General features: G+C 39.4%; 1 protein-coding gene across 3 annotated transcripts in view; it reads left to right on the top strand.

The window, feature by feature from the left end:
* TNKS2 (tankyrase 2) overlaps positions 1-24,100 on the top strand; it is a 62,254-nt gene that overhangs the window by 21,787 nt on the left and 16,367 nt on the right. The window contains exons 8-19 of one of the 3 annotated variants that reach the window (XM_084763759.1): positions 680-866; positions 1,924-2,045; positions 4,954-5,045; positions 5,141-5,219; positions 8,270-8,441; positions 10,131-10,210; positions 14,092-14,237; positions 15,047-15,212; positions 16,252-16,471; positions 19,513-19,622; positions 20,398-20,586; positions 23,339-23,591. In XM_084763759.1, the coding sequence (XP_084619885.1) occupies positions 680-866; positions 1,924-2,045; positions 4,954-5,045; positions 5,141-5,219; positions 8,270-8,441; positions 10,131-10,210; positions 14,092-14,237; positions 15,047-15,212; positions 16,252-16,471; positions 19,513-19,622; positions 20,398-20,586; positions 23,339-23,591 (1,816 nt within the window). The remainder of the gene's footprint in view (positions 1-679; positions 867-1,923; positions 2,046-4,953; positions 5,046-5,140; positions 5,220-8,269; positions 8,442-10,130; positions 10,211-14,091; positions 14,238-15,046; positions 15,213-16,251; positions 16,472-19,512; positions 19,623-20,397; positions 20,587-23,338; positions 23,592-24,100) is intronic. The other 2 variants (XM_084763761.1, XM_084763760.1) reach the window with 2 other exon arrangements.

Genomic DNA, 24,100 nt, shown 5'->3' with positions numbered 1-24,100 from the left:
AGATGGTTCAGTGATGCAGGCAGGAAATTATATAATAAATAAATAAATAAATCTTTTTTTAAATGTTTTTTAAAAAATTTACCCCCTCAAAAAAACCAAAACAAACAAACAAAAAACCAGTGCTTTTAAGTTGCCCGAGTATAACATTTGGCGTTAACTATTTAAAAGCTTTCTTAATTCTGTGCTAATGGAATATGTCGAACGACATTTAGGAGTCTTGTTATTTAAGGTCCTCCTCCCTGCTGCCTTATTCTTACTATTCTCCCTGCTAGAAACAGTCCAGTTGACCTGTAACAGGCTAAGTAAAGTACAGTGAAATGAAACCTCCTCAGCAATAAGTCTCAGGGACATTAATATGTGAAAGAAGCTAAACGTAAGCGGTCCACTGATTTCATTTTATAAAATTCAGGGACACATAAATGTGATACTAAAAGAATGGGGCAAAAATTGCCAATGAAAGAAGCATTGTGTCTTGTGTGATGGAATGGGTATGTGTCTGTCAAGGGTCGTTAAACTCCACTCACTGAGAGTTGTGCTTCCTTGTATGTAAATTATACCGCCAAAGGGAAGGGAGATGTTTGCAGACCTTACTTTCAGCTCTCACGTTGTTGAACTACAGTGTTGATAAGTGTAAATTCTCTGAAGAAGTGAACATGTGTGTGCACCTTCTCCTCCCCAGCATGGTGCCTGTGTAAATGCAATGGACTTGTGGCAATTCACACCCCTTCATGAGGCAGCTTCTAAGAACAGGGTTGAAGTGTGTTCTCTTCTCCTGAGTTACGGAGCAGATCCAACACTGCTGAACTGTCACAATAAAAGTGCTATAGACTTGGCTCCCACACCACAATTGAAGGAAAGATTATCGTGTGAGTATACAAGTGATGTTCAAGATGATTGTGTTGGTCCACACCTTTAATCCCAGCAGATGCGGATGAATCCCTTGAGTTGAAGGGCAGCCTGGGTTACATAGTGGGATCCCGTCTCAGAAAAAAGTTTTCTATTCATCTAAGATATATGACCTCAAAGAATTGAGCTTTTTTTTTTCCTTGCCCAATTTACTTTGGGAATGTATAAGTAGTAAAATCTTTTCTTTATGGATGAGTAACTTTCTTTTTAGCATAGTTTAGATTCTGTGTAAAGATATATTTGGGCTAGTTTTCCAGTTTATGAGCTATAGATGATAGCCCATGGATTTTACTCATTTTTTTTTAACTTTCTAGTTAATATTACTTCAAGAATTATTTGTTGTCTTGTAAATACAGTCCCCAGGTTGTGGCTTATAATATTGTTTACGATCTTGGCCAAATTCTGTATAGCTAAAATAAATATAGTTTTCTTTTTAAAAAAGCACTTGATTCAAATATAGTATTCTTACATATAAATGAACTAAACTTATATTATTCTAGAACAGTAAGTGATAATGAGTGATTTTACAAGTCTGATAAGTAAAAGAGAAACATTGAGGAAATGCTTTCTTTAATTTTGTTCATCCTGGGAAGCACTTGACAAACAGGTGTGTTCTATCTGCAGTTACCTGATAGGTATGAGCAAGACTGTCTGATAGCTGTGTACTAGCATGGGCTTGTGGTCACCCTCTCTGCACAGCCTCAGGACACTCTGGGAATAGAGTGTAATAGTGTAGAAAATCACAATCCAGGTAGAAAATATCAACAGACAGTAGATCTACTATGGCCTAAATTGATGGTTATATTTGAGAATAAATTGAACCATAACTAAGGAGAACTAGATTCATTGTGTCTGTTATTAATTACTGTTATCCATAACTATTTTAGACTATAGAGGCTTAATCTGACTATTCGGAAATTATTTTGAAAATAATTACAAGAAAAGTATTAGTGTTGTGCGAGGCAAGTCTCGTTACTGTGATAATTTTCATGCAGATATAAATGCTTCTTTGTTTAGATGAATTTAAAGGCCATTCATTGCTGCAAGCTGCACGGGAAGCTGATGTTACAAGAATCAAAAAACATCTTTCTCTGGAAATGGTGAATTTCAAACATCCTCAAACACATGAAACAGCTTTGGTAATGTTTCAGACTTAAGCTTTAAAAATACAGTAACCAAAAACTAATCATGATGTCTTATTTAGTGATGGCATTGTTTGTACAGTACTTGTTTGTTGGTGGGTTTGCTGTTAGGGGTTCTGTTGTTGTTGTTTTGGTTCTGAGTCCAGTATCTTGCTGTATGAACCCAGGTTGGCTTCGTATGTGTGTGAGTCCTGCCACAGCCTCTCAAATGTTGAAATAGGCATTTGCTTCCTTGCTGAACTAAAGTCAGTTACCTGTCTGTATATAAAGAAGAAAAAATAAATAGTGTAGAAAAATAGATAACTTAATCTCCCAAAACATTATACTAGTAGTTTAAGAGCCTATCTAGAGAGAAAATTTTCCTTTGTTCTCGCATGCTTTATGTAACTTTATTGTAGACATAATATACAGTTGGTAATTTGTGGTTTTCCACAAGTTTGAATAAAGTACCTTAGAGTTATTTCCGAACTGAACATGATAGTGTATACCTGTAGTCTCAGGACCCAGGAGGCTAAGGTAGGGCCACAAGTTTGAGGCCAGCCTGAACCATACTAGCAAAACTATCTCAAAAAGTCAAAGGGAGGCAAGGGCATGGGGTGAGGGAGAAGAGCTCTGTGAAACTGCAATAAAGTGCTTGTGCGCAGTGAAGTCCAGGAGCTAGCTGAGATCAGGGTGAAATAAAGAAGCATGGTGAGACGCTACCTTAAAAGTAGAAATTCCTGGGAAAATAGTGAACTCTTATATAAATCTCAGAATGCTCCTTTCATAGAAGGAAATAAGTAAAGTAGGTTGTCTGGTAGATAACTTGTTTTCTTTCTTAAGCCTTAATATAAACTGTGAAAATTGCCACTTACCTTATTTTTAACCCAAGTTAAAAGAAATTAAAACTCTAGACTAATACAAAAATGTTGATGGGTGTGGTGGCACACACCTTTAATCCCAGCACTCAGAGGCAGGTGGATCTTTGAGTTCAAGGCCAGCCTGGTCTGCAAAGCAAATCTAGAACAGCCAAGGCTACATAAAGAAGCCCTGTCTCAAAAAACCAAAAAAAAGTTAAGCAGAAAATTAAGACCATATCGGCATTAAACTGACATGGGGAAGCTTGGAAAGACCAATTTTTATAGTGTGAAAAATCTAGTACATTTGTACCTCATTATCTGAGGAGGGTCTCTTGCAACTCCCCAATCACTGACTAAATTACAGATAGTACTAGCCCTACTTATATCATTTTTCTTCCATAGTTTAATTTATGCTTTGTGCGTAATAAGATTAGCAACCTTTCCAGTAGCTCTTCTTAGTAAACCTCAGCATACGGTATCATTTCTACTCTTGTGTGAGACGAAACTTTTCAGTTAACAAGAAAGCACTTTACAGCTTCTTGGTAGATCACAAGAACAAGCAAAGCTACCCCACACTTTAGAGCCACTGAATAGGACGAGCATTTCTTGAACACAAGCACTGTTTACACTTCAGTTGATCCTGTTGATAACACAGCTGGGAAGTTAGTAAGATGTAAGTAAGATATGCAATCTGCACACTCTGACAAAGGTGTGGTTCACATCCCAGGGCTGCAGCACAGGATTTCATCACTTTTCAGAATCATGTTTATTTCTGGAGCTTCTCTGTGTAATAGCAGAAAATAAAAGCAAAAGAGCACAGAAGAAAGAATGTTGTTCTGTATGTTGTTTTCATCTCAGTAGTCTGCTATAAGCATCATGTCTTTAACTGTAAAACGTTTACGTATTGATGGGTGGTTTTTGTGTAGTTTCATCTTGGTTTCCAGAGATTTCTTAGGATGTACAGTAGAGTAGGGGTCTAATTTATAATGTGTGTGATTAAAAACTTCTTGGAAATAAATTTTCACTACTTTTTTGTACTCAGAATAAATGTCCTAGTGTTATTACCCTTAGTGTGTCAGTAGAATTATGTGTACCAGTTAGACTTGATTTTATTGAGGGTAAAGGAATGATTTTGGTGACTGCAGCAATATCAAAAATGAATTAGGAACACAATAGTGAGTAACTGACAGTTTATGACTGGTAACAGGAGAACAGATTACATAATCACTGTATATTTAGATCTATAGAGCAACTTTGCTTTAAAATTTTAACCAGAATTTTTAGCCTACAATTTTCAGATTTTGATTTTAGCAAATATACACATTGATTTGGTCAATTATCAATCAGATATTGAATACCTGTTGTACTCGAATATAATCCTGGATATTGAGATTGCAAAGTTTTGTGCCATAATCATAGATAAGAAATTTATAAAGGCAAAGCCCTACCTCCCATCTCTTTCCCCCTTTGATACTCAGAAATGGCTGCAGCCACAAACAGTGCAGTTGTGCCAAACAGAAAAGTGAAGCTCCTTGTTCTGCTGTAGCAGCTAGTAAAGGAAGAGCCTCAACTTAGCAGCTGTCTTATCGGTGCTGTTAAAGCAGCAGAATTAAGGACAGGTGGCAGGCTTTCTTCATGTAGCAGCACACAGCCGGGCTGAGGGTAAATAGCCTAGTGGTGGAGCGCTTGCCTCCATCTGTGAGGCTGTAGATTCAGTCTTTAGCACTGGAAAAAGAAATGCCAACATGTGAGTCTTTGCTTAACCTTTTAAATGTAACATTTTTCATCCTACCAATAGTAGCTTTTTCAAAAATGCAGGACAAAGTTTAACCAGAATATTTAATGACATCTTTTTAATGACTTCTTTAATGTGGGACTTTTCCTGCCATGTCAGAATTTGTAATTACTACACATTCTTTCCAGTAGAAGAGCTTTCAAGAGCCAATTCGGGTAAAATAAAACAAAAGTTAGATTGGGATTATTACCCTTGATTGGAAACACTAGTGTTCTTAAGTGAGAATGGTTCTGTATGGTCGTTGATTAATGCTACAATTTGAATTATTTAGCATTGTGCTGCTGCGTCTCCATATCCTAAAAGAAAGCAAATATGTGAGCTGCTGCTAAGAAAGGGAGCGAACACCAACGAAAAGACTAAAGAGTAAGTATAATTTTAACCAGTAGGTGTTATTGCCATTTTTTTTTTTTTTGGTATGGAAAACATACTTATTGTGTGGCTGGCTTTTTCTCTTTAAGATTCTTGACTCCGCTGCATGTGGCTTCTGAGAAAGCTCACAATGATGTTGTTGAAGTCGTGGTGAAACATGAAGCAAAGGTATACACCATTTCTGGTAATCTTTGGTAATCCTGTGAGTCACTTTCTGTGTAGTGGGTGTCTGCCTCCTTAAACTATTCACTTTATCAAACATGGTTTTTTTCCTCTTCATTTACAATTCAAAACAGCTGCAGCCTGAGGAGTAAAGTACTTGCCATGGAGTTTTGAGGACCTGAGTTCAGATCCCCAGAACCTATGAAATGAGTTAGTACTCCTATGGCGAGAAGGGAGGCAGAGATGAGAGAAAGCCTATACGCTTGCAGGCCAGCTAGCCTGGCATGTCCAATACTGAACCTGTCTCAAACAAGGTAGGTGAGGAGCCACACCCAAGGCTGCTGACCTACACACACGCACACGCACGCACGCCACACATATATATGCGCGCACCTCAAAATACAGAGGCAGACTGAGAAAGAAATCTGTGGACAGCTTCCCAAATCTAGTTTTTTGTTACTGTTGGGAAATGTGTACATTTATTCATATGTACAGTATTTCTGTTATATCCTTCCTTCTCTGTCCACTTCTAATCCACTGGTCAAAGTTATCCTTGACTTTATTTTAAAACAGTACACACTAGAGCATCTCTTATCTCACCAAGAGACCAGTCTTATCTAATTTTCTTTGCTGATACATACTTGAAATTCCTTGGTTAGTATAATGCCTCATTTTTACCAGTACTGGTTTATACTTTGACCATTTCTGTAACTAAGACAAAGAACTTGAATAGAAGCAAAATAATTGGACTAAAACCAACATATGTAGCCATGTTGATAAATTAAGATTGTTTAGATAGCATTTGTATGTAGAGCATTTTACCCCTTGAATAACTAACTATTCTGTCAAAGCTGGAAATCATTTTCTTACTAGGTAACTTTAAAATATAATTACTAATGAGTCCTGAGAAATGGCCTAGTGTGTGAAGCACTTGCCATTCAAGCCTAACTACCTGAATTGGATTTCCTGGAATCCATGTGAAAAGCCAGATGTGGTGGCACACAGCTGTTATCTCAGTGTTCCTCCTGATTCGTGGGAGACAGACCCGTAAAATAGCCAGTTTACCAGCCAGCTAGCAGAGTGCCAGTAACAACAAGAAGACCCTGCTCAGAACGGTGGAAGGTCCCAAAAGATGTCCTCTGGCTTACACTTGCTCACACACACATAACAATTAAAAGTTCAATTTAAAAAATGCTTAATAGAAAGTATACATAGCAGAAATGACAGTTAACAATTTCCAGTCTTTAATCCAAAGAATTTTTGCCTTCCTCAAAGACAATTTTTAGTGAAAATTCAATATATGTACAGAAATGGAATTGCTGAGCGTGAAGGGAAAAGAAAGGACAGAGGCCCTGAGGTCTTATCCTCACTGGGTTCTGCAGGTCAGTTTTCTTACTTGTTATTCCTTGGATTTCTACCCATGCAAGGAATCACTTAAATTTTTTAGGTCTTTTTGTTTTTGTTTTTGTTTTCCTGTTACCTTTAATGTCCTTATCTCTGATTTTGGGAAGTTCTTGATAATGTATAACTGTTATTTTTCCTACTGTAAATTACTGAATAAAATAAAGTTCATTTCTGCTTGACTGCTTGGCATCCTCATTTGTCTCTGCTCTGTGCCTTCCTGTTGATTGCTTTTTTTCTTACATATGGCATGTTACTTTTGAAGAGTATACAGGCACACGTTGAATTTGAGCTGTGAAACTCAGTGAGACAGTCGTGACTAGAGACCACTCACTCACTTTTATACAGGAGTTGGTGGTTTCTAAAAACCCATTTAATAGTATGAAGACTGAGAAAGTCCCAGGTAAAGCAGCAAAAGTTGTTCACCCTAATATATATTACTCGAAGCTTTCAAGGTTTAAAAAAAAATCATTGGTTACATGTGAGCAAAAATTGTCTTGTTTTGTTTTTTAAATGCATTGGTGTGAGGGCATCAGATTCTCTGGAACTGGAGTTAAAGACAGTTACAAGGTGCCGTGTGGGTGCTTGGAGCTGAACCCTGGTCCTCTGGAAGAGCAGCCACTGCTACTAACTAACCACTGAGCCACCTCTTCAGTTGCCTCCCCCCCCCCTTTTTTTTTTTTTAAGCCCTGAGCATTTTGATTGGGTTTTCAGTTCTATAATCATGGACACTCATATTCTGGCTTTGTGCTTATTGAGGTCTTGCTACATCCACCTCCAAATATTCTCTGATAACATGAGTATTAATTGGCCAGTGTATCAGAAGACACTGGTGAACATAAGATTGCTTAATTACTGAAGAATTGTTTTTCATAGAAAGGCAGAATGGAAATGAGATGGTCTTAGAGGTTATCTTATTTTCTTGTGAAGAATTTCATGGATTCTATTTAAAGAACCACAGGTAAAGGCAGAAGCGGGTGGTGGATAGCTGACTGGTAGATGGTGTCAGTGTATAAATCCCTGAAGTCAGCACCTAAGAGTGCTTCGTCTCAGGCACTCTCTGCCCCCAACAGTAACAGCCATTTAGTATGATGTTTTGGAGATGAATCAACAAGTCAACAGTGCCTTTGACATATATTGCTGGTGAGTGTTCCACTGTGGATATTCAGTCTGCTAGTCACATAATACTCTACACGATGCGTGGTATAGATCAGTTAAATAGGAATGAGTGTCTCAACACTAACTTAACTCACCTCTGGACTTGTTTGTTTCTGGCTGTTGTATGTCTTGGAATCAGTCATAAAAATTCTGTACCGCAAAGACCCATACAATTTCATGGACACAGCCTTTTTAGTCAATGTCTAACTCTAAACAGGGTGACTTATACATGCTTTAATGCTAAACATGACTTCAATGTTTAACTTATGCTTGGCAACCCACATCCAGAGTTGGAATTCAATCTGATATCAGTCTTCGTGGATTGGTGAATTTTTTGAGGGGAAAAAAAATGCCTACTTTGGCACTGGACAGTTGATTTCTTAAAAAAATAATCATAATCATAATAGAGACTTTCACTAGTAAGCATTAAGTATACAACTGAATGATTATAGGTGGTTCACCACAATGCTAATTTCAGTGTTTCCTGTGTTGTTAAGGTTAATGCTTTGGACAGTCTTGGGCAGACGTCATTACACAGAGCTGCACACTGTGGTCATCTGCAGACCTGCCGCCTGCTCCTGAGCTATGGGTGTGACCCGAACATTATATCCCTCCAGGGATTCACCGCCTTGCAGATGGGAAATGAAAATGTGCAGCAGCTGCTTCAAGGTATTAAGTGCTGCCGAGACATTCTCTTTTAGAGGTTAACCTTTAAGATTTTTCACATATCAGGTGTGCTGCATAGGAATTGGTGATAAACAAAATTTTTGAGAAATGTTGGCCTTAACTTATTCTTAGCTCATTATATTTGATACTTTAAATGTCATTAAATTATAATTATGACTTTTGTTCAGTAGCATATTCTGCCAAGTTTCTCTGAGTAAATATGGGGCACTCAAGTTTTAAAGTTAATAAAGCTGATTTGCCAGGCATGGTGGTCACATCTTCAATTCATTACTTGGGTCACAGAGGCAGGGACATCTCTCTGAGTTTCAGAACAGACAGTGACATAGACCCTGTCATCTTTTTTCTTTTCATCAATTTTTTTTATTTTTTTATGTTTATTTTTATTTTAAGAAGCTAAGCATTAAGACACTGTTAATACCAGCATTGGAGAAGCTGAGGCAGAAGGGTCGTAAGTTAATTGCTCCCTTGGGTATATAATGATGTAACCCCCCAAAAGGGGGCCCTTAAAACACTCTGGTTAATCAAGTAGGATGTGGTAAGTACTGTTTCTTAGAGCAAGAAAAACATTAAAAGATAGGGTCTTTTTAACCACAGCAGTCCTGCTGGTGACGCTTCCCTAAGCACTGGGCCTGCTTCGTTTGTTCTTCTAGATCTTGGGTATAAATGCTTCCTCTGATACCATGTTACAATAGGAGCCTTTCCATCTGTCCCTGGCTTTATTGTTTTTTTCCTCTGCTACTTTCCCACATTAGTTTTTGTTTGGTTCTTCCTTTGATATATGTCTGTTTTCTTTAGTTCTTTCAAGGTTTAATTTTTATAATTAAATCTTTACTTGGAACTTTCTTTGTATGCACTCTTTTCAGAAATTTTAATTGAGTTGTGAGACACAATTTTAAACTAAAAATGACTAGCTACTTTCTAATCTAACTTCACTCTTTAAAATTGAAACAAAACAAAACCCCTGAAGGCTCAGGAAATAAAAGTGATTTGTGCCAGTTCATATAACAAGTTATTGGCAGAACCATGTTTAGATTTAGATTTCTTTCCGGGCTTGTACATAGCTTGTTTATCAAGTAGGTAAGCTTTCACTTTGGTTATGCTTCTTTCTCTCTCTCTTTCTTTCTTTCTTTCTTTCTTTTTTCTTTTTAAGGGGGCGGGTGGGGTTTTTTGTTTTGTTTTGTTTTTGGTGGTGGTGTGGGTTCTTTGTGTAACAACTCTGTCCTGGAACTTAAAAGATCCAACTGCCTTTCCTTCCCAAGTGCTGGGATTTAAAGGCATGTACCACCACTGCCTGTCTTAGTTAAGTTTCTTTACACTGCTTAAATGGCATTTTATACTGAACACATATATATTTTGCTCAGTGATATTCTCAAAAATTTAATAGCCTTGCTAGGTGGTGGTGGCATATACCTTTAATCCCAGCACTTGGGAGGCAGAGGCAGGCGGATCGCTGTGAGTTCGAGGCCAACCTGGTCTACAAAGCAAGTCCAGGATAGTCAAGGCTACACAGAGAAACCCTGTCTTCAAAACAAAACAAAACGTTTAGTAGCCTTACTGTTTTCCCCCATGTTGATAAGCTAGCAAACTTGAAAACTGCTTTTGTAAAAAGATAACCGTTGAAGCTTGGCCTCATTTTCTACGTGGGCGTTAAGCACTTTTCTCCCCTTTCAGAGGGCATCTCAGTAGGTCACTCAGAGGCCGACAGACAGCTGCTGGAGGCTGCAAAAGCTGGTGACGTAGAAACTGTAAAGGTAAGATAAAATCAGATTTTTCTTAATCTTTGGTTTCTATTTTGGCATTGTTTAATAAGTCTGTAGCAAAGAGTCTTATTAAGAGGGTAAAAATACCAATTCCTCTGCAGTAAGAAACACTGAGAAATTGGGGATAGGGACTAGTTTCACAATATATTTTAGACATTACCACATTCACAAATGTTAGTACTTTTCACATAGTATCAAATGCAATTGTCTTAAAGAACTTACTTGTCCCTGTAAGAGAAGACTGGGGGCTGAAGAAACAGTTGAGACGTTAGAAGCACTCGCAGCTCTTGCAGAGGCCCTACGTTCAGTTCCCAGACACACATGGTAGCTTACAGCCATGCATGACTCTAGTTCCAGGGATGCAACACCCTCTTCTGACCTCCATGGGCACCTGGCACGCATGTGGAACACAGACATGCATGCAGGCAAAACATTCGTGCACATAAAATAAGGTTTTAAATATATTTTAAGGAACAATATGTACCAGGCATACCTAGTAGGCACACCTATTATCCTCCAAACACTAGGGAGGCTGAGACAGGAAGTTTATGGGTTAAAAGACAGCTACTTAGGAAGACACTGTCTAAAAGCAATAGCAGGAAAAAGAAGAAAGTGTGTTGTGTTGCTGTCCATTACTGTTTATATATGAAACACAAAACAAAAGGAACCAAGTGCCCCTCTGTACAGGTTCCTTCTGGTTCTTTCTTTTACCACCTACTATCTCTGGAGCCATTGTTTATACTGTGTGAGCACAGTGTTGGCACAGCTCAGAACCATTCAGTTGTACTCAGCTGAGCTGAAAATGTCTTTCTCCCACAGAGCACCCGATTTCTTGTCACTTCCATCCCAACAGCAGTCTTCCCAGTCACCTTCCCTCCAGTTCTGTTTTGACTAGTGCTGTGCACACATTGATGTCTAACTGTCTGTACTGGGTATTCCTGTTATATACGAAAATGTCTATTTGGAAAAGCAGGATTTAAAATCCAAATAATATAAACCAGAATTTGACTCATCTGTTTCATGAAGTAAATAATTCTTTAATGTTGTAATAATGTTGTTTCAGTTTTCAAAACAAAATTTAGAAAACAAAACTCTTGGATTAAAGAAGCCACCATTTCCATGACAAGCACTGTGCTAGCTTCTTTGCCCTCGGACTCTCAAATCACTGGGAAGCTTATCTCCATTGGCCTTCTATCTTTGCCATGTGACTGTGCGGATTCCCAGGACAGAAACATTGTCTGTATTTGTTTACTATTGCTCCATGAGGTTCCATCATTTTCTAGATAACAGGAACACTCCAGAAAAACAATGTGTGAAAGGAAGGGTTTGTTTGGGCTTACAGTACAGGGTACAGTCCAGTATGATAGCAGGTGCATGAAATAGCTTCTCACATTGCATCTGCAATCAGGAAGAAGAGATCAATGAATGTGAATTTTTAGCTCATTTCTCTTTTCTTACTCAGTCCAGGACACCGGCCCAGGGAATGGTGTCAGCCACAATTAATGTGGATCTTCTTACCCTGATTAACATAATCTAAATGGTCCCTGGCCGGCAAGCTCAGAAGCTAACCTAATTCAAATAATCCCTTGGAGGCATGCTAGAGGCTTGTCTCCTAGGTGACCTAAGCCATGCAATCTGACTGTATTAACTGTCACAGTACATAATATCAGAATGAACAAAACTAAAGTGAAAAGATGTTAAACTGATGTTTGGTACCTGCCACATGTGCCAACAGCTGGTTTGCAGTGGACACACTCATTCCTAGATCATGTTTCAGACCCTCTGAAACATTGCTTTAAGACTAGAACCTCAGGGCTGGAGAGATGGCTCAGAGGTTAAAATACTGACTGTTCTTCCAGAGGTCCTGAGTACCAGTTCCCAGAAACCACATAGTGGCTCACAACCATCTATAATGAGACCTGGTGCCCTCTTCTGGCATGTAGGAACACACACACAGAGAATACTGTATAAATAATAAATGAACAAATCTTAAAAAAAAAAAAAAAAGACTAGAACCTCATTCATCAAATCTGGCAAGTGTTTCATGAGCTCAGAAGAACTTTACCACTTCAGTGGCTCCCTTTAGGATAAGCCCACTGATGGGGCTTACTGAACTTGTTCTCTCTGATTAGGGAGAGAAGGAGGAAGATGCAGGAGGAGGAGGCTGATATGTATACAGTGCTCTGCCTGCGTGTACACCTGCAGGCCAGAAGAGGGCATCAGATCTCATTATAGATGGTCGTGAGCCACCATGTGGTTTCTGGGAATTGAACTCAGGACCTCTGGAAGAGCAGTCAGTGCTCTTAACCTCTGACTCTATAAACATTGTGATCTGTTATATGTTTTATTTCCCCAAATTCTCTGCATAATACTCAAGAATATTTAGGATGTTGCTTTTGATTGAGCTAGACTTACTCATCAGAACCAAAGAGCACAGGAAAATAATTTTGGTGATCATTTTCTTAGTTCTTCAAGGATCATATATAACCAGCAACATTTTCTTAGTCCATTATATACAGTACAGTATGAGTCAGTCCTTGTCCTTTTTTTCTTTTCTTTTCTTTTTTTTTTTTTTTAAAGACAGAGTTTCTCTGTGTAGCCTTAGCCTTAGCTGTCCTGCTATCTTGCCTCACTTTGAAGATCAGGCTGGCCTCGAACTCACAGAGATCTGCCTGCCACTGCACCTGGCATGATTCATTGCCTTAAATGTGGTTCCTTGGCCACTAGATAGCCTAGAAACTTGGTAGGAATGCAAATTACAACCCCAGATACTGACTTACAGAATTTGGAGATAAGACCAATGTACATTGAAATTGAGAACCACTAGTCTGCAGCATTACTTCTCAAATTTTTACTGTGCTTGTAGATTAAAATATAGACTTACTGTATGGTTTTGTTTATTGTTTGTTAGAAAGTCTTACCATGGAGTCCAGGCTGGCTTTGAACTCATAATCCTCCTGCCTCCTACTTCAATGGTGGCGTAACAGGCATATACTATCATGCCTGGCTTATAATGCAGAGCCTGGGGGCTGAGAGTGGTAGCATATGCCTGTAATTCCAGCACTCAGCAAGGCAGACAGGTGGATGTATGTGAGTTCAGGACCAGCCTGGTCTACAAAGTGAGTCTAGGACAGCCAAGGATATACAGAGAAACCCTGTCTCGAAAAACAAAGCAAATGGATTTAGGACTCTGAATTTCTCCTTTCAGTGCTGCTATGACCTAGTGGCACCACATGTGCTTACCACCAAGTGGACATTATAATTAGTCTGAGAAGTTAGGTCATCAATGTGTGTAAATGAAATAAAACAAAGCAGATGTTTGAAATTTCTGTTGTATTAAAACAGGCATGAAAATAATGTTATTGTTATATATAAAAAAAATCCCAAATCATTCAATTTGATCAAGACTCCAGAGCCAGATGCTGGGGTGAAACCCTGCCAGCTCAGAGAGCAGAGAAAGCACCTAGCTGACCTTCGTACTTGAAGGAAACAGAAACTAAAAGCCCAAAAAGTCAAAAGGCCAGCAGCCCAAGGCCAAAAACTTGCTAGCTCGGCCAACAGCCCTGGAGCAGAAAGCGAAAAGCCCCAGAGCTAAAAGCCCAAGAGCTCCTTTTTTTTCTCCAAACTGTTTTAAATACCCTTGAACTCAAAGTCTCTCTACTTAATCCCTGTTGGGTAGTTTCTTGCTCCGCCTCTTGCCCTAGGGTTAACTTTATTAAATCCTGTGTACAGGAAGCTCTTGAATTTAAAGGTGTGTGCTAGGGCTGAGCCACACCAAACAAGAAACAGATTTTTACAGTTCGCATAATCTCAGGGTTCACAATGGGATCAAGTGCCTGCAACAATATGTGTGTGCTGTGTTCAACCTGCAGAAACTCTGTACTGTTCAGAGTGTCAACTGTAGAGACATTGAGGGACGCCAGTCGACACCTCTCCATTTTGCAGCTGGGTACAACAGGGTCTCTGTGGTGGAATATCTGCTGCAGCATGGAGCTGATGTGCATGCTAAAGACAAAGGGTAAGAAGTAACTGCTGGCTCTCTACCATGCCTTTGTATGACCTTTTGGTGAAGATACAAGAGGACTTTATGATAAATTGTAAAAATGTTTTTTTTAAACATATTTGTTTCATAACACTGGTTCAATGAAAGCTTATTAACTTCAGTTAATAGTGTATGCTGAGTATGGTGGTCTACACCTAGACTCCAAGCACTCGGGAGATTTCAGACTAATATGAGCTATAGTATGAGACCTTTTCTTAAAACAAACAAACAAAAAACTATAAATGGCTCCAATTTATATAAGATTGACTTATATAATGCTTTGTCATGTTATAATTGCAAAGGAAATTTTATTTATGTGATTTTGATTCTGATTAATAGTTTTCAGTGTTCGTTGAGGTAATTCTAAATTTTTTTATCTTGAAATTACTGTGGTTAAAAATACACAATGCTTGATGTTAACTGTGTGTGAATGTTATCATAATCTCTATATTTAAGATGTTTAAAATTCAGCCAGGCATGGTGGTGCATGCTTTTAATCCCAGTACTCGGGAGGCAGAGGCAGGCGGATCTCTGTGAGTTTGAGGCCAGCCTGGTCTACAAAGTGAGTCCAGGACAGCCAAGGCTACACAGAGAAACTCTGACTCAAAAAACAAAACAAAACAAAAAAAAGATGTTTAAAATTCTTCCCCCAAAAGTCTTTTCCTGCTTCCCATGGGTTTGAGTGCTACAGGGTATGACCAGTATACTCCCTTAGGCAGTGCAAGAAATGTTTTTGATTGGTTATATATAATTGCTGAGATTAAACCATTTGTTTACCTTTTCAGAGGCCTTGTTCCTTTGCACAATGCATGTTCTTATGGGCACTATGAAGTTGCAGAGCTTCTTGTCAAGCATGGAGCAGTAGTTAATGTAGCCGACTTGTGGAAGTTCACACCTTTACATGAAGCTGCAGCAAAAGGAAAATATGAAATATGCAAACTTCTGCTGCAGGTGTGCTTAAGTACTTGGCCTTAAAGCGCTCAGATTGTCTTTCACATAATGCTAATATAACGTTTAAACCAATGAAAGTAGAAAAAAAGTAATATAATACTAAAACTAGATTTCAGAAGAGTTATGAATATTTTTGTATTTTGGTCTGCGTGTATATTCACCAGCATAGGAGATTTGTTTGTATAGCTGCCTATCATGGGATCGTTCTGGTTGCCATCCCTCTTGCCTGTTTGGTTATCTAACCTCAAGTTACTTGACTCATGTGGTTTATAAACCCAATTTGTTTAACATTTTGTAAAATTGATGATGCTGGTCTAATACAAATACAGATACTCTGCTGTAAAATATTACATCCTAGATTCATACATACAGTGTTTATAAAAAAGGAAAACTGCAGCTAGGTGTGGTGGTGCATGCTTAAAACCCAGCACCTGGGAGGCAGAGGCAGGCGGGTCTCTGTAAGTTCAAGTTCAGCCTGGTCGACAGTGAGTTTCCAGGAGGCTAACCAAAGCTGCACAGTTGACATTCTGTTTTCTTAAAAAAGGAAAACAATGTAATCATACACTGTATGGTAATTCAATCAACAATAGGCTCCATATTTGGCAGTGATGTCATAAAATTGTAAGGGAGTGCGGATGCAGGTGAGGTAGTAGAGTGCCTGTCTGGCATGCACAAGGCCCTTGGGTTTATTGCCAGCACCACATAAACCAGGCATGGCGGGACATACCTGTATTTGCATTGTGTAGGAGGTAGAATGGGAAGATCAATGGGTCAAGGTCCTCTTCTACGAACTATAGAGCACATTTCAGACCAAACGGGGCTGCATGAGACTGCCTAAAATAATAATAATTAAATTTGAAATTATATAGCTGAAAACTTACTTAGTTTTTTGTTCTTAAATACATACTTAAGCATTAATAACAATAACAATCTGGTTAGATTTAGTATTAAGTACCCACCCACCCACCCCACCCTGTCATGGCAAAGCACATACTAACCCACTCCTACCACCACCTCCCCCTTTTTTTCTCATGCCTAGCATGGTGCAGATCCTACAAAGAAAAACAGAGATGGGAATACTCCTCTGGATCTTGTCAAAGATGGAGACACAGATATCCAAGATCTGCTTAGAGGTGATGCTGCTTTGCTGGATGCTGCCAAGAAGGGTTGTTTAGCCAGAGTGAAGAAACTGTCCTCACCTGATAATGTAAACTGCCGTGACACCCAAGGTCGGCATTCTACACCTTTGCACTTAGCAGGTAAATGAGTGAAACTAGATTTAGGCTGGTGACATCTAAGGTTATTTTTGTTTTTATGATTCCTTTGATAGGGGCCTGGTCTGGCGCCTGAGGTCAGAGAGCAGCTTGCTAGAGTCTATTCTTTCCATCCTGTGGGTTTCAGCACTCAAACCCAGGTTGTCACTCTTGGCAGCAGGTGCACGGACCCAGGGCTAAGAGTCATCTTTACTCTAAGTAAACTTGAAAAATGCAACTCAAATTAGCTGTCAAAGCATAAACTCTGTGTTTATATATTAAGCCATTAGCTGAATTTCACTTCCTTTAGTGCTGATTAGATTCATTAAGAGCGTTGGGGGCGGCGGGGCGGAGGAAGCTGGAGAGATGGCTCAGAGCTCTTCCAGAGGTCCTGAGTTCAATTCCCAAAAACCACATGGTGGCTCACAACCATATGTAATGAGTTCTGGTGTACAGAAAGAGCATTGTATACATAATAAATAAATCTTTAAAAATAAAAAACAAAAAGCCAAGCATGGTAGTGCATGCCTTTAATCCCAGAACTTGGGAGGCAGAGGCAGTCAAATCTTTGTGAGTTCAAGGCCAGCATGGTCTACAAAGCAAGTCCAATACAGTCAAGTCTACACAGAGAAACCCTATCTCAAAAAACAAAGAAAAACAAAAATAAATAAATAAAAAGAACAATTGTAGGGCATGGTGGCACCCACCTTTAATCCCTTGGGAAGCTGAGGTAGGCAGATTTCTCAGTTTAGAGCCTGCCTGATCTACATAGTGAGTTCTAGACAACCAAAGATACATAGTGAGACACACTATCTCAAAAAAAAAAAAATTTTTTTTTTTTTTAAGTAAGAACAGTTGAAATTGATTGGCTCTGCCAGTGCTCTGAGCTTTGGAGTCCTTTCTTTGAGATCACTACATTGATTCATATTTGAAGAGAGTTTTGAAAAACTTGCCTGCATAAGCCAGCCTTTTTCATAGAAAACAAAAGTTTTCAATTTTCTAGTGATAGCTAAGTGTAAGCAGCAAAAATTAATGTCTTAAAAGACTTATAACGGGAGGATACAAGTGATGGGATAACAATTTAGTTGTAATCTGAATAAATTAAAAAAAAAAAAAAAGACTTGTAGCCTAGGCCGGGCATGGTGGCACACCTGTAATCCCAGCACTCTGGGAGGCAGAGACAGGCAGATCTCTGTGTTCAAGGCCAGCCTGGTCTGCAAAGCAAGTATGGGACAGCCAGGGCTACACAGAGAAACCCTGTCTTGAAAAACAAACAACAAAAGGCTTGTAGAGTTTCATAGACTTCTTGCCAGTGGTGTCTTCCTAACTGTATTTATATAGTGTGTATTCATGTACATATTTGTGTGCTTGCCAGAGTCCACCTTGTGTGTTCTGTGCATCAAACTTAGATCATCAGGCTTGGTGGCGAGTGCCCTTGCACAAGCCATCTCAGCAGCCCCAACTTTTAAGTGTTTTTGTGATATATACAGATGGGGGGCTTGCCTTCATGCATGTCTGTGTACCTCAGGTGTGCCAGATAATAGGTCAGAATAGGGCATTGGATCCCCTAGAATTGGAGTTACAAATGGTTATGAACTGCCCTGTGGGTGCTGGGAACCAAACCCAGATTCTCTGCTAGAACAACTGCTCTTAAGTGCTGGAATATCCCCGCAGCTCCTAATCTAGAACATTTGACAGTACTATTTTCAGTCCACTTTGTCTTTGTATGTGTCTGTTCACGTCTGTGAAGAACTCATTTATAAAGGATTTGCTATGCAGGCACGAGAACTTGAGCTCCCATTCCTAGCCCTGTGGGGGAGGGGAGGGCAAGATACTGCATCTCTGGAGCTTCCTGGTGACTTGACGAGTTGGATGAGTGGGCTCCGAGCTCAATGATCTCAAATGATGAGGTGGGACAGTCTTTGAGATGCCTTGGGGTAAAGGACACTTAACATAGAAGCCTAACAACTGAATTCAGCATTCAGGACCCACATATGAGAGGAAAGCCAATCCCACAAGCTGTTTTCTGACCTTTGGTGCACACCATAAGCATGCACAGACACTAAATCAGTAACGATACAAAATTTTAAAAATGGAAAGTACCTGGGCCTTGTGGCGCACGCTTTTAATCCCAGCATTTAGGAGGCAGAGGCAGGTGGATCTCTGAGTTGCAGACAGAATTCCAAGGCAGGTACAGCTACACAGAAAAGCCCTATCTCAAAACAAAACAAAGTAAAACAAGTAGAGAGCAACTGGGGAAAACACTATATTTACCTAAAATCCTTTCCACAGTCAACCACATATACACACAAACACTGCATTTTGTAAACAATTTCGATGCTTTAAATCCTTCCATGGGATGACATGTGCACTAAGATTAACATTTTTAAAATTACAAACTTACTTTCTATCTGTAATTTAGGTGTCTAGAGATATTTTGCCATAAGAGAGCTTGCTGAGCTGGCTGGCAAGGTAATAGATTGTGCCATGCTTCCAAACAGTAGCTCAGTCTTTGGTTTTAGCCCACGCTACGCTTACTCTACTGACCTGCAGAGATAGCGTCTAAGCTCTGTGTCCAGACTGAAGCATGCCTCTACAACGTCCTGAGAAAGAGTACATCCAGCTACTTTACAGCCGGATGATTGGGTGCCTGTGGTTTTTTGGTTTTGTTTTGGTTTTGGTTTTTTTGGAGGTTTTTGTTTTTGTTTTTTTTTGTTTTGTTTTTTTTGTTCTTTGGGGTCATACATCTGAGTTTTTAGGATGTTTTATGTAACAACCATGAAGACAAGGCCTTTGGTAGAGAAATTTTAAATGGAAAGATAGACAAAAAAATCTTTGGTGGGTTTCCAAAACCAATGGCTAACAACAACAGAAGCTTCTAACATTTTAGGCTGGGGGAAGACCTTTTTCCTAGAAGGTAAAATACCAGTAATTTCAGATTTATATAAAATTTACTAAAATTCATTTATAAATATAGAACTATATGAGCAATATGTGATTTTTCTACATTTATAAGTGAAATTAATGTTGCTTCTTTCCTGAATTAGCTGGTTACAATAATTTGGAAGTTGCAGAGTATTTGTTGCAAAATGGAGCCGATGTCAATGCCCAGGACAAAGGAGGACTCATCCCGTTGCACAATGCAGCATCGTACGGGGTAAGTGCTGTGCTGTCCTGATGGCCCTCTATGCCTTTCAAGGTGTCAGGATCACAGGTCACATGGAGTTTGAAATGTTTCCTTGTTTCACAAAGAATTAAATAAGACATTAAGTAACAGGAGTTTTAGTTTTTTAATCTGTTACAAGCATGCTGTATGATATGGCATTATATTTCTGTCATTTGTTATAGTATCCTCGGCACCTGTCCCTCATTTTGATGAAATACTGATGTGTGTATCTGTGTGTCCAGAAAATTCATAGGCTTCATAGGAATCTTTATATAGATTCAAATATATTGTTACTAATTTCTAACAACCCTGAAGATTCTAGTCAGCATTGGCCATTGTCAGTGGTATAGTTTGAATAACTGAGGAAGGCTACTGATTTGTAAATTTATAATTACCAGTTATAATACAAGAATTAGTTAGAAATCATTGCGTTACATTAGTTTAGTGTATGGATTCTGAATTGTAGTTTTTAAGCAACTATACATAAATTACAATGCTGAGAAGGAATAGCTTTCCTTTTCATTTCCAGAATAAGTTTGCAAGCAAGAGAGTAGATATAGAGCCAGGCTTTGTTTTGTTTAAGGCAGGGCCTATCTACATAGCCCTGGCTGTCCTGGAATCCACTGTGTAGACCAGGCTGGCTTTGAACCCAGAGATATCTGCCTATCTCTGCCTCCTGAGTGTACTCCCAGCTCAGAACCAGTTTCTTAAGAAGTAAAGTTCCATAAAATATTTCCAATTGTAACAGGAATATTTTCTTTTACAGCATGTAGACGTAGCAGCTTTACTGATAAAGTACAATGCGTGTGTCAATGCCACGGACAAATGGGCTTTCACACCGTTACATGAAGCAGCCCAAAAGGGACGGACACAGCTTTGTGCTTTATTGTTGGCCCATGGAGCTGATCCTACTCTTAAAAATCAAGAAGGACAAACACCTTTAGATTTAGTTTCAGTAAGTGATGGGCTCTTCGAAAAATCAGAAACTTCACATGACATGTATAAAATGTCTGCCTAGTGAATGTGGTTTTAGCCCAAATTTAAATTTAAAAATCCTTTGGTGTTTTGATAAGTAGATAATAGGGCTTTTGATCAGTTATTGTATACTAAGTACTTTGGATATGGGGCAAAGAACAGTAGTTGGGAAACAAGACAGGCCCAGGCCCTCTGTAAATGCTGTTACAATACATACTAGACTAAAGGGTCTGCCAAGTTCCCCAGTTAAGTGTATTGCCGTCAAGGTGTAGTCACAAAGCCTGCTATTAGCAGAGACTGTCTTTCCTCACTGTTTCTCCCCACTGTTGTTCTTATCTTACAAGAACTGTCTGTGAGTGCCTGCCACCTGGCTCAGCCAGTAAAAACACTCGCTGCCAAGCCCAGGAGCCACAGTGTAATCCCAGGACCACCTGGTGGAAGAGAGACCTGACTCCCACAGGTTGTCTTCTGACCTCCACATGTGCATCTTGGCACATACACATGCACACAAAATAAAATTTTATTTTTCCATGACTGCTCATGTAGGAGCCGCCTTTGTAGCTCCCAAATCTGGGTCAGTCACTGGAACAGGAGTACTTCCTTTTCCTTGCCTCTATCACTGAGATCATTGGCCAGAACAGTTAAGTGGAAGGAAGGAAAATTTAATCCTCCCTGGATCTGTGGGACGTGATCTTATTATGCAGTAGTTCTGGCTGGCCTGGAACTTGCTGTTTATCGGGCTGGCCTGGAGTTTCACACCCATCTTTTTTTTCCCCTAAGATTTATTTATTTTTATGCATGTATGTATGTGTCTGTGTGCATTCATGTACGCCACTTGCATGCCAGCAGAGACCAGAGAGTATCAGTGCCTCTGGAACTGGAAATACAAGAGGTTGTAACCACTTCATGTGGTTCCTGGAAACCAAATCTGAGTTCTTTGTAAGAAAAGCAAGTATCTTTAACTCCTGAGCCATCTCCAGCCCTTTGCGTCCATCTCTTGCCTGTCTCCTGAGTGTGCTGGGATTATAGGCATGGGCCACCACACCCTGCAAGAAACATCTCAGAGATGGGAAAGATGGTTTCTATCCCAACTGATTGACCAAGAAACTCTGAAAAGTTTAGCTGCATTCAGATTTAAAGAGATGTTCTCTAGCAAGCTGACTACCAAACCATAGTTGCATGAGGATTTCTTGGAAATGTCTCTTTGGTTCCAAGCTAATTTAGAAGTAAGCATTTAGAGTTCATTCCTCCCATGCATTGATTCACCAGATCAGTGAATTAGTGGCAAGGAAAATAGAAAGCTCTAGATGACATGCACAGACCCTGAGGAGGTGGACCACTGAATAAAGCATTCATTGTTCAAGTGCGAGAGCCTGAGTTTGGATTCAGAGAACCCACATACATTCTGAACACATGGTATGAGCATATGTGGGAGAAAGGAGGCAGAGATAGGAATCCCCTGGACTGCCAGGGGCCAGCTAGCCTGGCATCACAGTGATGATCAGACCATCTTAGACAAGGTCAAAAGCGAGGGCCCACACCAAAGCTTCCTCTAACCTACACACATACTGATTTGTACACTCATGCAATCATAGCAGTTAAACACACATTCACAAAATAAGGTTTTAAAGATGGTTTGAGAGAGTGAAAGCTTGTATGAGCTTTAGAGTGAGACAGGCCTGACTACTGCTCAGCTCCACCACTTAGTGAAGCCTAGATGTGTCTTCTGTAAGGAATAAAGCACAGCTGGCTAATACGTAAGCACTGTGATACTATCTGAAGCCTTTAGGTAGCTAGGTACCAAAATGTAACCCAGTAAATGGTCTTTTATAAATAAGCAAATACTAGATACAAACTGTAAGGGTCAAAAAGTGGACAAGTTGAGGAGGAAGAGAAAGGTAAGGGTATGGACACTATAAATGACTAAGCCAGAAAGCAACCCTGTTGATGATTCCTTAGCTTGTTTATATATTATTTTGTAATTGTTTATTGGGGAGAGAAGGCTGCAGTGTGCTTCAGTATACCAATAGAAGTCAAGGGATAACTGTGGGATCAAACTTCATCAGACTTAGTGGCAGCCACCTTTCCACTGAGCCATCTCTCCAGCCCATTAGTTAGTTTATTATTTGAGCATTGTAAATGATTGAAGTGGATATAACACTGAATTTAGAGACTTTCTCATAGCAATTAGATTAAAATTATCTTTTACCAAAAAAAACAGGGTTTTCTGAGTTCTGAGTAATAAATCACTGTTTTCTAAAAACTGCAAATAGTTCCGTTTGCTAAAGGTCTGTATAGATTGAATTGCCAATGTCAGAGTTCATTATAGTAAGGCTAGAAGCTCTTACGTTTTCAGATTAGTAGTTCTGTAATTAGTAGTTCTGTAATTTTAGTGCCTTTTAGTTGTCTCAAAATTAGCATTTTGTTCATTATACTGTGCAGGGTTTTTATACTTTGCAGGGTTCATTATACTTCAGCAGGGTTTTTTGCTTAATTACATGTGATCTGGAAAGGGTGTTCTAAGTTATATTTTCTATTTAGTGACGATTTAGCTAGCTGGGTATCAGCCTGTTTGTTTCACTCTTAAATTTTTCTAGTATTTCTCAGTGTCATGGTAACAGAAGTGGTGTGAATTTGCTAGGTTTTGTCCTATTTTTATTGCATCTTATTGGTCATAGAAGAATTGTAAGCCTTGTTTATGACAGATTCCATCTCCTTGACATGTATCCTAGGCAGATGATGTCAGCGCTCTCTTGACAGCAGCCATGCCCCCCTCTGCACTACCCTCTTGCTATAAACCTCAAGTGCTCAACGGTGTGAGGAGCCCCGGAGCCGCTGCAGATGCTCTGGCTTCAGGGCCGTCCAGTCCGTCAAGCCTTTCTGCAGCCAGCAGTCTCGACAACTTGTCTGGGAGTTTTTCTGAACTGTCTTCAGTAGTTAGTTCAAGTACAACAGAAGGTGCTGCCAGTTTGGAAAGAAAAGAGGGTGAGAAATTTTGTAAAACTAACCATAACTCATATTGTAGCTCCATGTTTGTCTTTTAGACTGATAGGAAATTGTCCTTTAAATCTTTTTTTTTTTTCTTTTTTCTTTTTCTCTTTTTTTTGTTTTTTTGTTTTTCGAGACAGGGTTTCTCTGTGTAGCCTTGGCTGTCCTGGACTCGCTTGGTAGACCAGGCTGCCCTCGAACTCACAGCGATCCGCCTGCCTCTGCCTCTCAAGTGCTGGAATTAAAGGCATGCACCACCACGCCCGGCCCTTTAAATCTTATATACAACTCTTTATATGAAATAAATTAATATAACCTAAGAGTATTCACCTTTTATTTTCTTCTATTATTAATGTAAATAGGATTCCTATGGAAACACCTTTCAAGTCAAAAATTGATGAGTAGGGGTTGGAGAGATGGCTCAGTGGTTAAGAACACTATCTTCTCTCCCAGAGGTCCTGAGTTCAGTTCCCAGGAACCACATAGTGGCTCACAACTATCTTTAA

The sequence above is a fragment of the Acomys minous genome, assembly GCF_964271855.1.
Source record: "Acomys minous genome assembly, chromosome: 2".
Taxonomy (NCBI): domain Eukaryota; kingdom Metazoa; phylum Chordata; class Mammalia; order Rodentia; family Muridae; genus Acomys; species Acomys minous.
Note: the sequence above shows the minus strand (reverse complement) of the source record. Positions and strands in the feature narration are given on the sequence as shown.